The sequence below is a fragment of the Microtus oregoni genome, unplaced genomic scaffold, assembly GCF_018167655.1.
Source record: "Microtus oregoni isolate MIOR12 unplaced genomic scaffold, Mior012 000071F_ref0000514, whole genome shotgun sequence".
Classification (NCBI taxonomy): Eukaryota; Metazoa; Chordata; class Mammalia; order Rodentia; family Cricetidae; genus Microtus; species Microtus oregoni.
Window position 1 is genome coordinate 865,926 of NW_024543978.1, and position 12,646 is coordinate 878,571.

Below are 12,646 nucleotides of genomic sequence, written 5' to 3' on the forward strand. Positions count from 1 at the left end.
ATTGGAAATACGGGTGTCATGAATCCATGCCATTCCAGACCCTTGTCTGGCATGGTGGGGTAAGAGAGGAGGCTTACATGCTCTCTCTGAGGGTGGTGAGAGACCCAAAGCTGAGGTGCTATTGGGGGACAATTTGCTCTAAGACCCTGAAGACGAGAGACGGAAGATACCAGATCTTAAAGTGACATCACCACACTGGGAGCCAAACACAGGGTCTGAGGGAAGTGAAGATAATCTGGACTTCTTAGACGGAGGACAGGGGCCAGAGGGCAAATGGGTTTGCTCATACCCAGAGGCAAAGGGGACCAAAAGAGACAGTGAGGCTGAAGTGAGGATAGTGTTCTAAGGGAGAGATGCTGTCGGGATAGAATCCTGGAAAGAGCCAAGCGGATATGGCTCAGGGGTAGCCATCATAGACAGACAGCCTGCTATGCTCAGGGGTAGCCATCATTGTAGATAGCCTGCTATGCTTTACAGTTGGCGTGAGGTCTGGATTTTACCCCAGATGTGATAAGGAACCCTGAGATGTGGAAGTTGTGAGCAGGTTTGTGTCCTAATGGGGTGAAGATGAGCAGGCATCTCAGCTGCCTTGGGTGGAGAATGAGAAGGGGTCAGTGCAGGATCCAGGCTGAGCCTTGATGAGGCCCAGAGGAAGGAGTCTGGGCTTTGAGGAGAATTCTGGAGAATTTTAAATGATCAGTAACATGAGTGGTGGGGACAGCTCTCAGCAGTGACCAGACAGACACCTCACATAGGGTGATGAGCAAGCAGAGGTTTATCTGAACTTTGAAGTGTACAAAAAAGGGACTTGAGAGGCGCCACCCTTCTCCCTTCTAACTCCCGCTGCTTCAGGGTCTTCCTTTGGTTTCCCTTTCTGTCCCTCGAGGACACAGTCATTCTTAGTGTTGAGACAAAAGATATGGATGAGGGTGTTGGGGCAGTACAGGGTGATTTCAAGTGGCGGCGGGGGGGGGGGGGGGATCCTGGCAAGAGAGAAGAGCAGACACAGCTAGACTGTAGCCTAGGAGACCGTGACCCAGCCTCCTGGCACAGTGAGTGCAGGCTACCCCCGGAGAAACAGAACTTGAGGTCCCTACACACAGACTTGTGTTGTGACGTGGAAACAGAGCAGAACCGTGAGTTGTTCTGCAGCCTCCTGAGCAGGGGCAAGGCTGTCATACTCACTCAATCCTTTAGTTTGTCCATCTGATGGCTCCCCACTCCCCACTGCCACCCACTTTCCATCAGACATGTACCCCAGCACCCCGAGTCCTTGTGCCTGCTGAGTCTGCTCCCAGATGCCCCCAGCGCCATCACCTTCTTGAGGACAATGCTGCTGCACTCATATGAACCCATGTGGATCCATCTGTGCCATCTGCACTCACTGCCTTCACCTGCGCTTATGTTCACAGAACTCACCTGTGTTTATCTGTATTCATGCCCACCTGTGTTCACTGTACCCTATCCCCCACATGTGCGCCCGGAAACACCTCCTCAGGCAGGGTTGCACACAGAAAGCTGCTCAGGACATCCAGAGGAAAGGAAGAGGCCATCTGATGTTGCACCCTGCCCCCTGGTCTCAACTGTATCACCCATGCTCAGAACCCCCACAGCGCTGTCTCAGACCTGGCCAGGTGCTCACTGGAGTGCCTTTCTGAGTTCCAGTCCCTGTAATCCCTCCTCCCAGGTCCATGAGCACCCACACTCCTGCAGCTCAAACCTCTGCTCTACCCTATTGCTCCTCCACACTCGCTGGCCCAGTGAGAGTCTGCAGGCAACCGGTTTCCCACTCTCACGACCGGTGCTTCTGAGATGGAGCCAGCACCATCTCCTGCCCTCTCACTGTGCAGCCCAAGTACGTATCCTTTACTCAGGCTGTTCCTCCTTCTTGCTCCATGGCTAGCATGATGATGGAAATTCACCTGTTCACCCCAAGGATTCTGGGATCTTCCCTTCCTGCAGTCCAGGGCTGCCTGTGTGGCTGATGGCTGATGGCTCACCTGAGAGGAAAGGGGGACATTGCAGGGTCAGGGAATGTAGCAGCTTCAGCTTCTCTGCCCTGTCTTTCCAGAGGGAAGCTGGGTCCTCTCAGGATAAGCATGAGGCTCAGCCCTTGGCCAAAGGCTGAGCATTCAGGACAGAAGTACTCTTTGAGCCCCAAGCAAGTATCTTCGTGTGGGTTCAGTGACCAGAGAAGCAATGAGGTGGGGTCACCTGAGGGTGGGGTCACCTGGGAGAGGGGTCACCTGGGGGTGGGGTCACCTGAGGATATCCCAGGCTGTTCCTGGTTCATTAAGACAACTTTGGGTAAAGGGACTGACAAGGAGGAAACACACTCACACACACACACATACTCGCATGAGCAGGGAACCAGCCACTGTCTACTTCTAGAATCCCTCCCAAGAGCAGAAAGCCTGTTACTTTGGTCCTCGGGATGGTGGACATGTCCCCCGTCTCCACGAAGTAGATCCTCATTATGTGATCCGGGAGACTCTACAGACCCAGGTTTGCCTGGCTTTGCTGTGTCCACCATGAAGGGCATTGGGGGCCGGGCATTCTCATGGAGGAAGGAATTCAGCTTCATCACATGTGCTGGAGAAGAAGAAGACATTAGCTGGGGACCAGCCTTGTCAGGGAGGCTGAGGCAGGGCAGGGTGGGCGTCACTCACTCTGTATGGCTGACTCGCAGGCCTGGCTCACCAGCTGGAAGATGGTGGCAAGGGACTGTGGTTCTCCCTGGAAGGAGGACATGGCATTGGTGCCCATGGCTGGTGCCGATAGGGAGTCCCAATGTCTGGAATACGGCCATTACTCACCTTCTCTCCTCGTTCACCTTTGGATCCCGGTAGACCCTGTAGCAGGCGGTAAAGGAAAAGAGCTATCAGTGTAGAGACAAGGCACTGCAGGCATAGCAACATGTGGTAATCTTGACTCCACCCTGATGCAGTGCTAAAGCCCCAGCCCAGCTACCAAGGTCCAGGAATGTATGTCCTCAGCTCCTGCCCAGAGTGAGCAACTGAAGCTGGACATCCACATCAGGAACAGCTCCAAGGGGATCTAGAATGAGCTGCAGAGAACCTACCCCCAGCTGTGCTGAAGGGGGGTGCAGGCAGAGGTCCCAAACAGCTGGAATGCTGCTTTGAGAACAGACCCTCCCTTGGCCCGGAGGCAGGCTTGGGCCAAAAACTCCTACTCATCTGTTTCTTCCTTTCCATCATGCCCACACTACGGAGCCCACTTAAGTAAGGGGCCCTGAGCTACTGGAACCTTACTCCTCCTGATTGAAGGCTAAGGTGGCCTCTCAGGGAACTAGAACCCCCGAAAGTCAGCTGCTGCCTCCTTCCAGTTCTGTACCTCCATGGAAGCTAGGAGAAGCTCTGGACAGGCAGATCTTCAATCATGGAGTCTCTGAACCTGCGCTTGTACCATCCCCGTCACTTGGCTGCCTTGCTGGAAGGAAGGGGGTACTTACTGTGGGCCCCACTGCCCCTGGAGGTCCTCGCTCTCCATTGGTGCCTCTGGCCCCTGCCGAACCCTGGAACCCCTGTAAAAGAAATGCAGCTATCAGAGTTTAGGCCCCAAGGAGTCTGTTCCCTTCCCCAGACCTGGTTTGATATTCAGGGTCCCATTGCCCAGCAAAGTTAACCCTAGCTGCTCTCAGACCTTGCTCCCCTCTCCATCAATGCTCCAGGTCCTGTTCCCAGACCAGTGTCTCTGACAGACTATTAATCTTCATTCAGAGCTAAGGGCAGACCCCTCCAGCCACTCCTCCGGCACCCAGAACAAACCCTACCTCTGTTTGGTACTTAGTACAGGCATCCGACCCTCACTCAGCATTCAGAGTAGACCACCCACCCCTCACCCAGCTGTTCACTAGTGTTTATGCTACACTGAGATGCCCCCTGATAGGCTCTGGCGGAAACACAGTGGGCTTGCAGTATATCCCAGTAAGTCTCGGCTGCTGGCCTGAGGTACCCTCTCAGAGGTTCACTGGGTACAAAGCTCAGGGTGAAGAACCCCTGGGATTGAGGAAGGAATGTCTTCTCAAGGTGAGAAAGCCCCAGCTTTTCTGCAGGGTCATAGGGCTGTCTTTGATGTCCCAGGTGCTGGAACAGCTGTAGGAACAGCATCACTGTCTAGCCGGTTTAGCCGGGCTAGCCGCCTACCCGGACCAGGCCGTCAGGAGTCCTGGCACTCTTGCCCTGGAAAGTTAGATACGATTGGGCTTTTGCAGGTTCTCTTCCCATAGGAACCTGCTCCAGGGGCAAAGGTCTTTTCTGGGTTAGAGTTGGGGTACTCCCAGGTACAGACACTCAGACGGCAGCAGAGCCCTGTGGAAGGCCACAGCAGGAACAAGTCCCTCCTCTAAAGTGGTCTGTACAGTAGCAGGTGACGTTCAATGCCTTTCTCTCAAACTAGCTGTCCAGCTCCAGGGAGCCTCAAGGAGTCCGGGCAGAGCCTACCCTGGGGCCAGGTGGTCCAGGCAGGCCAGCAGGTCCTTCCAGTCCCCTCATTCCCTGGTGGGCAGAGGAGGGGAAATCTAAGATGGGGGCTTATATCCATCCTTGCCCTTTATGGTGCCCACCCCAACAGCCCCTGATACACTATTCTCAGTGGCAGTTCTCTCCTACAAATGTGATTCCCTTTGGGTCTACGCCAGTACAGTCCCTAGAAGGTGACCCACCCTGAGAAGGTGGGATGTACAATTGCCCCAGCTCTGATTAGAGGAGCTGCCTCCCTTCACCCCACCCCAGGGTGACACCATTTATCCTTAATGTGGACTGAGATACCTTTCTTCCTAGCCAGACCTTAGAGAGCGGGGAAAATGAAGCCTCGGGTGGAGGGAGAAGACTTTTCACCCGCTCACTCCCCATAGCCTTTTTCTCTAAGCCTCTACCTGGGCCCACTCTCTCCCACACATCATCCCGGACCTGGAGCCAGTACCTTTGGTCCCTGTAGGCCAGTTTTCCCGGGGATGCCTTGCTGGCCAGAGAGGCCCTGGAAGGGAACAAAGATAGTCCACCAGGCAGGGACCAACATCATATGTAGAAGAGACTCCTACCCATATCCCTGCCATCACCCTGACCCATTACCTGCAAGCCTGGGAGTCCATGGTCTCCCTTCTCTCCTTTGACTCCTGGGAGACCCTGGAGGAGAAGATGAACTGAGAGACAGGGAAAAGAGACAAAACAGAAGAAGATGGGTACAGAGTAGTACCTACCATGGGTCCCTGGACTGTGCGGCCCTGGGTCCCCGGTGACCCCTGCTGACCTCCAGGGCCTTTGGGTCCTGTCTGTCCAGGTGGTCCTGGCTCTCCCTGGAGACACAAGAAGCATTGGAAGGACCGAGAAGGCATGTCCCCTGTCCCTCTGCACTCACTACCTGCCCTCAGCACTGTCCACCACCCTGTGTTTTCATAGGGGGCCACAGGCACCTTAACTGGAGAAGAAAAGTCCCCTTGTGCCTACCCTGAATGGATCCTGCTGGGACCCTGTCTTTAGGGCACAGCCAGACCCTGGCCACTTATCCAGAGCCACAAACAAGCCAACATTGAGTCAGGATTTGAAGCCAGTTCTTCCGCCCCATCTCTATTCAGTTCTCCTATTCTGCTCTGGGTTTAGTGGGGCTTGGAGAGGAAATGTGCCCAGAAATCACCAAGAGGAGAGAAGGAACTTAGTGGGCTGCCGCATGGGGCAAAAGGGGCATTAGTGGGCTGCCACATGGGGGCAAAAGGGGCATTAGTGGGCTGCCGCATGGGGGCAAAAGGGGCATCTCCTTAAGCTCTGACGCCCAAACACCAAACTCAGTTCTCACTAGATAGCCAAGCTCTAAGGGACGGTGACACCAGACATATTTAAACTGACCTTAGGGGAAAATACTTCCAAATTGTTTTTTTTTTTAATTAAGCAAATCAGTGTTCCAAATAGGATGCAGCAAACTGCTCAGTCTTATTAATGCACAACTATAAATAAAACTCTGGCATACAGAGCAGTGCCACATACTAAACAGTGGTGAGGGCTATCACCATGCTGGCTTCATAATGATGCAAGAGTATTGGCATGTGGGGAAACAGCAAAATTAATAGTAAGTTGCTTCAAGAAGAAAATTGCTTGATCATGTCCATAACCACTGAACAAATAATACACATTTTATTTACTGTCTGTTTGATTTGTTTTTTCAAATTTCAAATAAATTAGGATTAAAGGAATCTTGTTATCACATGAAAATGAATATCTGTTTTAGTGTCTGAATTGGCGCTGTATTTAATTAATTACTATTAAGCCAAGACATCTGTACTATCACATGATACCATTTGACAGAGTTCTGAATTACTTGCCAAGTAAGAAAAAGAAACCAGAGTTATAAACATTGGGCAGGAGAAGAAAAAGTAACTATGTAGGTGATCTTATGTGAATCTAAAAAACATGGATTATAAAATATACCAAAAATAAGACATGTAAGAAGCTCTGATACAAAAGTAACCTTCAGGGAAAGAGCCTGTGCAAAAACCACAAGAGAAGCTGTAATGAGAACAAAGACAGCCACTTTCGCTAGCAACAAAAAAGAAACAATATTTAGGCATGAACCCGAGCCTATCAGCAAACAGGATGCCATGCTCTTGGATGAGAAAATGCAAATTCTGCAAGCACCACTTCTTCCTAAGTACAGTTCTAACCTGAACTTGGTTCCAATGAAAACACCAACTGCATTTCCCAGTGTAGGGACAAGCGAGTTCTACAGTCTGCAGTGAATCAGCAAAGAGAACCAGCAATGTTCCGGAGAGTACCAGACTGGGCTGGCAAGATGGCTCAGTGGGTAAAGGCACTCACTGCACAAGCCCGGTAACGTGAGTTCAATCCCTGGAACTCGTGTAAAGGTGGATGGAGAGAGCGGACTCCACAAAGCTGTCCTCTGATCTGCACATGCAAGCGTACACACAAGCTGCTGTGGGTTGGATCTGCCACGCTGAAGCTGTAGGTATAGGAGCCAACTGTCATTCGTGACGCTTGGCCCTATCCAGTGGACAGGAAAGCTTTGGTCAGGCCAGACTGTGGCCTGGTAGACAAATCAGTAAGGAGGGTGAAGTGTGCTTCGGAGGCAGGACTAGGTGAAGATGGTACTGACTAGCCAGGCTTAGTCCTCAGGGGACGGGGGCTGGAGACTGACTTTTCAAGGACTGGACATGACTCCTGCATCTTGTACCAAGCAAGCTGGGATGAACTAACGTGTGCGGGTCCATAATGCCCAAAATCCAGAGAAACTATAGGATGTTTCTCATCTAGTTCAGACTGAGGGAAGCCTTTTAAATTTTAATTGTATGTAACTTGTGTTTATTTAGTGTTTGTGGACACCTGTGGAGGTCGGGGCATAACTTGTGAGTGTCAGTTCTGTCCTTTAATCGTGTGGGGCCTGAGAATCAGGTGCATGGAGGCTTGGTGACAAGCGTCTTCACATCAGAGCAATCTTGCCCACCTGGGGAGGCCTTTTAAAAGAGCCTACAAAATTCAAACTCCAGAAGAGACAGAGCAGTGATGTAGACTAGAGAAAAATTATCCTAAAAATCTGTACTGAAACCAGTCACAAACAAGTTCAAGGGGCACAAAAGTACCAAACAGGACAGCAGAGAGTTGGAGGACACACAAGTACCAAACAGGACAGTGGAGAGTTGGAGGACACACTTCTAATAAAATCCTGGCCGCTTCCAAAAGGCACCTGAGCTAGCGTAGCAAGTTCCAGGCTAGTATGGGATACACAGCGAGACCCTCTCACAAACAAACAACACCTCATAGCTATGCCCATTCTCACCCACCAGACTACCTGACATCACCTAGTTATCCAGGAGTGGCCTAGAGAGCGGATGGCTCTCCAGGGGAGCTTCCGAGGAGGACAGCTCATAAGGGCACAGGCATCCATCCCTGGGGACTCGAACTGCAGCAAAATGTGTGCATATAGGGTAGAGTACTGCAGCGCCTTGACAATGGAGAGAGCTGAACATTTCTCTGACAGAAGGCTGACTACTATCTAAACATGTCCACAGTAAGAAGACCTCAGCCAGCTCTGTCTGAGTTCACACAGTCCCTCCAAGAGGCACTGTGCCAGGGTCAGGGCAGGATAGGGTGTGAGGACAGACACCCCGGAAGGCTGTGAGGTGAAGGTGTCGATGCAGAGAAGGAGCATATCCCAACAGCTGCCACCCCTGTACGACTCATATTCTGTACACGTGGCATTGTGGCCTAGAGTGGTACCCTGTAGGCCACTGTGGGGGCAGTACTGCTACCGACGTACACTGCCTTCCACGGCCCACACCTCAGCCCAAGACCCTTATCCCAGCAAACCCATAGACCTTACAGAGCCAGATCCTGCCCTGTGTAGAGAGACCAATTCTCCAGCATCTAGTTAGAGGACACCATCCTGCAATGGACTATCACTTAGCTGGTTTATCTGTCAGACTACAGCAAACCTCCGTCATTCCCACAATCAGACTGTGTTTGCTAAGACCAGCAGAATCCCTGATGAGGGTAAGAACAGAACACACACCAACTGCTTTAACACTAGCAGTGTTCTGAGCTGAGATTCACATGGAGGGCAAAATGTTGCCTATATTTGTCTCTAAGTAATCCCTAATAAGCTCGTTTTACTCCTCACCGAGATCAACTCTAAAATGAGTCATTTTTTGGGCTGCTGGTGCCAGCCCAGTCGATACAGATATTAATTTCACATCTTGTCATACTCTGACAAACCCACAAACCTCTGCACAGTCAGACCCTCCCTCCAACAAGCCCACAGACCCTGTAGATGGCATCATCTCAGAGGCTAACCATGTCTGAAATCACTCTGGAACCCAGTTCCCTGTGCGCTGTGGATGAATGAGTTAGCAAGTGTCTGCAGAGGGGAATGAGGAGACAGTTGAAGAGCTAGGCAATCTGGATGCACCCACTGGGCTTCCTCAGTTTCCCCACCTGTGCCATATGGGTGATCCTGTCTCTGTCATTTGTTGCATATTTTGAAAGTTGCTGATTGCACTTCCTGCTACTCAAGTAATATTATTTCCCTTCTCGGATCTTCAATGGGGTTGAAGACTAGATAATTGTAGTTACTTTCCTCTTGTGACTTGGCCAAGTTATTTATCTCACAAGATTTAAACTAGTGAAAATAGGATAATGATTAAATATATTTGTTCTTATTGTATATAATTTTGTATTAGGTTTAAAACTCTCTTATTTAAACAAACGGGGAAGGTGCTGTAGGAAATCTTACAGCTTGTGGTCACACGCCTACTGGGGCGTGGCCTCTTAGACCATATGTGCTGACACAATACTTGGTTCAGGTGCAGATGTCTGGCAGGGGATAGGAGAGCCCAGAATAATCTCTGATTTCCTTGTGATATCAGACCCCTGCTTATCTACAGTGGGGAGCCCTTTCACCTAACACAGAAGGCCATGCAACTGCTCCCTGTGCTCTGAAAGTGCGGGATCCTCCCGCTGCAGGTCAGATCAGGCACACGGCTCCTGTACTTCACAAGACCTACCTTGGGCCCCGGGTGTCCCTGCTGTCCTGGAGTGCCATTCCTTCCAGGGAGGCCCTGTAAAGATACAGATAGGACTGAACACAGCCCCATCATAATCCTCAGTTCCACTCAGGCTCCCCCGCCGATACCCAGCCTCCTCCAGTCCTGGACTCCTGTCTGTTTTGCTGGGAGGAACAGGATCCTCCAACATCAAAGGTGTCCTTACTGTCCTCCCCTTCATTGATGGGCACCCACTGGATTCAGGCAGATCTGAGGTCACACCCTGGGCCTTTATACAAGGAGGCCTGAGGATGGCCAAGTGCAAAGTAAGTGCCCTTGGTAGGCGTACTGTGACCTCTGACTCGGGAAGCATTGCCACTGGCCAGAAGCCTTGGGCTTGCAGAGAAAGGACCAGAGAGGTATGACCATCCTCTGAGGGCCAGTACCCAGAGCAGAGCTGGTTCGCAGTTTGCCATATCATAGCCCACCAGCCACTACCAGCACAGTCCTGGAGACCAGTGGGACCTGGGCTCATTCTGTCGAGAAAGGCCAGCATCTGCCCACAGATGGAGGACATATATAAGAGAGAAAAGCTCAGCCAGTGTGCAGAGGTGTCAGCCAGACTGGGCTTCTGGGCCTATAATGGCTGTAGAAGAAGCATAAGGAAGTCTGTCCTCTGTGTAACATGGCTGGGAGGCTGCTGGTGGGCTTGGCTTCCTAAAAGCTGGCGTGAGGTGGTGTGGGAGGTCCATCAACCACTCTGCCTCCACCAATGGCAGCAGAAGTCCCTGGTCACTCCCAGGAAAGGAGACACTGGACTCACTGGAGGGCCTTGGGGCCCTGGTGGCCCAGGGGTCTCAGATGAGCAGGCACAGGAAGAAGGGAAGGCTGGGCATGTCTCTCCATCCCTCTGGAAGAAAAGAAATCATTTGCTCAATGGACCCCACCCCCTCTGGATCTCATCTGAGCTTGAGACTCAGCATGGTCAAAGGACACCTGACTCTAGGGAGCGTCTAGCGTCATCACCAGAGGTGGGGCAGGTCAGAATGAAGGCTGCGAAATCCTGTGTGTGCAGCAGACTGTGTCCCTCCTGGATACCCACATGAGTGCTATAGCTCCTTTCCCCTGCTCTTCTCCCAGGCTCCTAGCATGGCCAAATTCAGCGTGAGCTCTCAAGGGACTAATGGGGATAGCTAAGTCCCCAGAAGCAGACCTAGGATGGTTCCACAGCCTCCCTGAATGAGCTTCTGCCTGGGCCTATAGCGAAGGGGGAGCAGCTTCTCCTTAGAGCTGACCAGGGACTGCCAATTGACATGTAGCTGTTATGGGTGGAAATGGGATGTCCTCACGTGTTCTCTTCAGGCCCCTGACCACCTCGTCCAGAAAGTCTGCTTTTGTCTCTCTCAGCAAGGGTCTAGACAGGCCATCTACACAGACTGGGTGGCCCTTGGTGGTCCTCTCACAGGGTCAAGGACAGTGTCCAGGACCTTGCTGCCACCTACCAATGCAGGAAGCTCGCAGCACTTGTCCTTGTCTGCCCAGGTATCACTGCACACGATTTGCAACATCTGGAGCTGGAACTGTGTAGCAGGGGGAAAATCAGCCTCCTAGGCAGAGCCCACCCGCCCCATGAGACAAGGCCCAGACTCACCGTGGCCGAGCTGCTCCGTGGCCCTCTGGCCTTGGCTAGCCTCCCTAGTGTGATGAAACCAGCCGTGGGTGGGCTGCCAGGATCCCCGATAGGCCTCTCAGCCACCTTCCGACAGTCCACGTAAAGTCTGACCTTGAAGTGGCCTACAGCCACGTGGACCTATAGAAACCATAGTGAGTTTCCCACCCCACACCAGGTCAAAACCAGATTTTAAGGGGGCCCAGCACATAGGGCGTGGGGTCAGATCCCAATTCCACTCTGGGACCTACTGGGGCCTCAGCTTCCCCAGGGGAAGTTACTGCAGGAGCCTCCCAGAGAGAAGAATTTGCTCTCTGACCCAAATTAAGAAGGGAAAATCATAATAGAGGAGCATCAGGGTCAAGGGCCCTAGGTGGATCAACGCTTGACTGGGAGACAACCACATGCAGAGAAGGCCAGGCCAGAGGGTCAGGGCCTGCAGGGCTTGGGCAGACAGTTCCCAGGACCTTGTGGAAGCTTCCGAAGAAAACCTTCTTTGCATCCTGCAGGTCAAAGGTGACCTCCTGCAAGGCTGCCCTGGGATCATGGTTGAAGTAAGTCAGAGACTTTCTGCCAGCTGCCAGGGAGGATAGGGAGCAGAAGAGAATAGTGAGCTGGAAGACGCTGGCAGTGAGAGAACAAAGGGCTGACCCAAGGTCCAAGTAGGGCCCCCATAATACAAAGACACAGTGGTATCCAGGATATCTGCTCTCACTGAAGATGGGCTTTCATGCCTAGTTGCCTGGGGGAACCCACAGTTTGGCCTGGGGGCTGGCATCCTTATGTGTTATGAGATGAGGAAGATAAGCAGGGGCCCCATCCCTCTCAACTGCCAAGGGTGATACGGGGCCCACAGTCACCATCCAGCAGAACCCCAACAATGGGCTGGAAGTCCTCGGCCATCATCTGCCACAGCGCAAAGGCTTCTCGGGGTGTCTCAGGGAGTAGGCGCACAAGGAAGACAATGGTGTGTTCTGGTGGCAGAGTTGCTGGGTAGATATCACTGGAGAGACAGGGGATCGGAGCAGATTTCAGAGGACTGAGCTCAGGTCTTCCTGTCTCGGTTTCTCTGTAAAGATCACGGGAGTGTAGCAGAGCATCCCCCTACCCAAAACTGTTAGTGTTCAAGAATTAGTGCCGAGGCCCCTAGGCCAACAGATCCTCTACTCCCCAAAACTAGGCCAAGGCTACAGTGGAAGTCACTGTGCAAGGGCTACTAAGCCCCTGATGCTCAGTGGCACTGTGGGTTAAAAGGGGCCTGACCAAGGAGACTCTAGCAGGAAGGTCCCTGGAACAGTCCTGGGACTCAAGAGCTGCTCCCACTGAGTATATATGCTGAGTTATCAGACTGGGCAGTGGGGAAATCCATGCCCATGCTGATCCAGGCTCTCTAAGGGCAGAACAAGGGCAAAGAATGGGGTCTTGAGTCACTCTGTAAGACTGTTCTTACCAGTCTGCAATCTTCCTAT

General features: G+C 52.2%; 1 protein-coding gene across 1 annotated transcript in view; it reads right to left on the minus strand.

The window, feature by feature from the left end:
* Window positions 1–1,926: 1,926 nt before the first annotated feature.
* The window catches only part of Col20a1 (collagen type XX alpha 1 chain), a 37,025-nt gene continuing 26,305 nt past the window's right edge, over window positions 1,927–12,646 (minus strand). Inside the window, exons 22-36 of the mRNA XM_041641696.1 lie at window positions 12,038–12,180; window positions 11,645–11,754; window positions 11,160–11,318; window positions 11,011–11,088; window positions 10,332–10,418; window positions 9,530–9,583; window positions 5,222–5,317; window positions 5,094–5,147; window positions 4,945–4,998; window positions 4,464–4,517; window positions 3,473–3,544; window positions 2,817–2,852; window positions 2,670–2,736; window positions 2,422–2,592; window positions 1,927–2,000 (exon numbers count right to left, since the gene is read on the minus strand). Coding sequence (XP_041497630.1) covers window positions 1,927–2,000; window positions 2,422–2,592; window positions 2,670–2,736; window positions 2,817–2,852; window positions 3,473–3,544; window positions 4,464–4,517; window positions 4,945–4,998; window positions 5,094–5,147; window positions 5,222–5,317; window positions 9,530–9,583; window positions 10,332–10,418; window positions 11,011–11,088; window positions 11,160–11,318; window positions 11,645–11,754; window positions 12,038–12,180 — 1,309 coding nt within the window. The remainder of the gene's footprint in view (window positions 2,001–2,421; window positions 2,593–2,669; window positions 2,737–2,816; window positions 2,853–3,472; window positions 3,545–4,463; window positions 4,518–4,944; window positions 4,999–5,093; window positions 5,148–5,221; window positions 5,318–9,529; window positions 9,584–10,331; window positions 10,419–11,010; window positions 11,089–11,159; window positions 11,319–11,644; window positions 11,755–12,037; window positions 12,181–12,646) is intronic.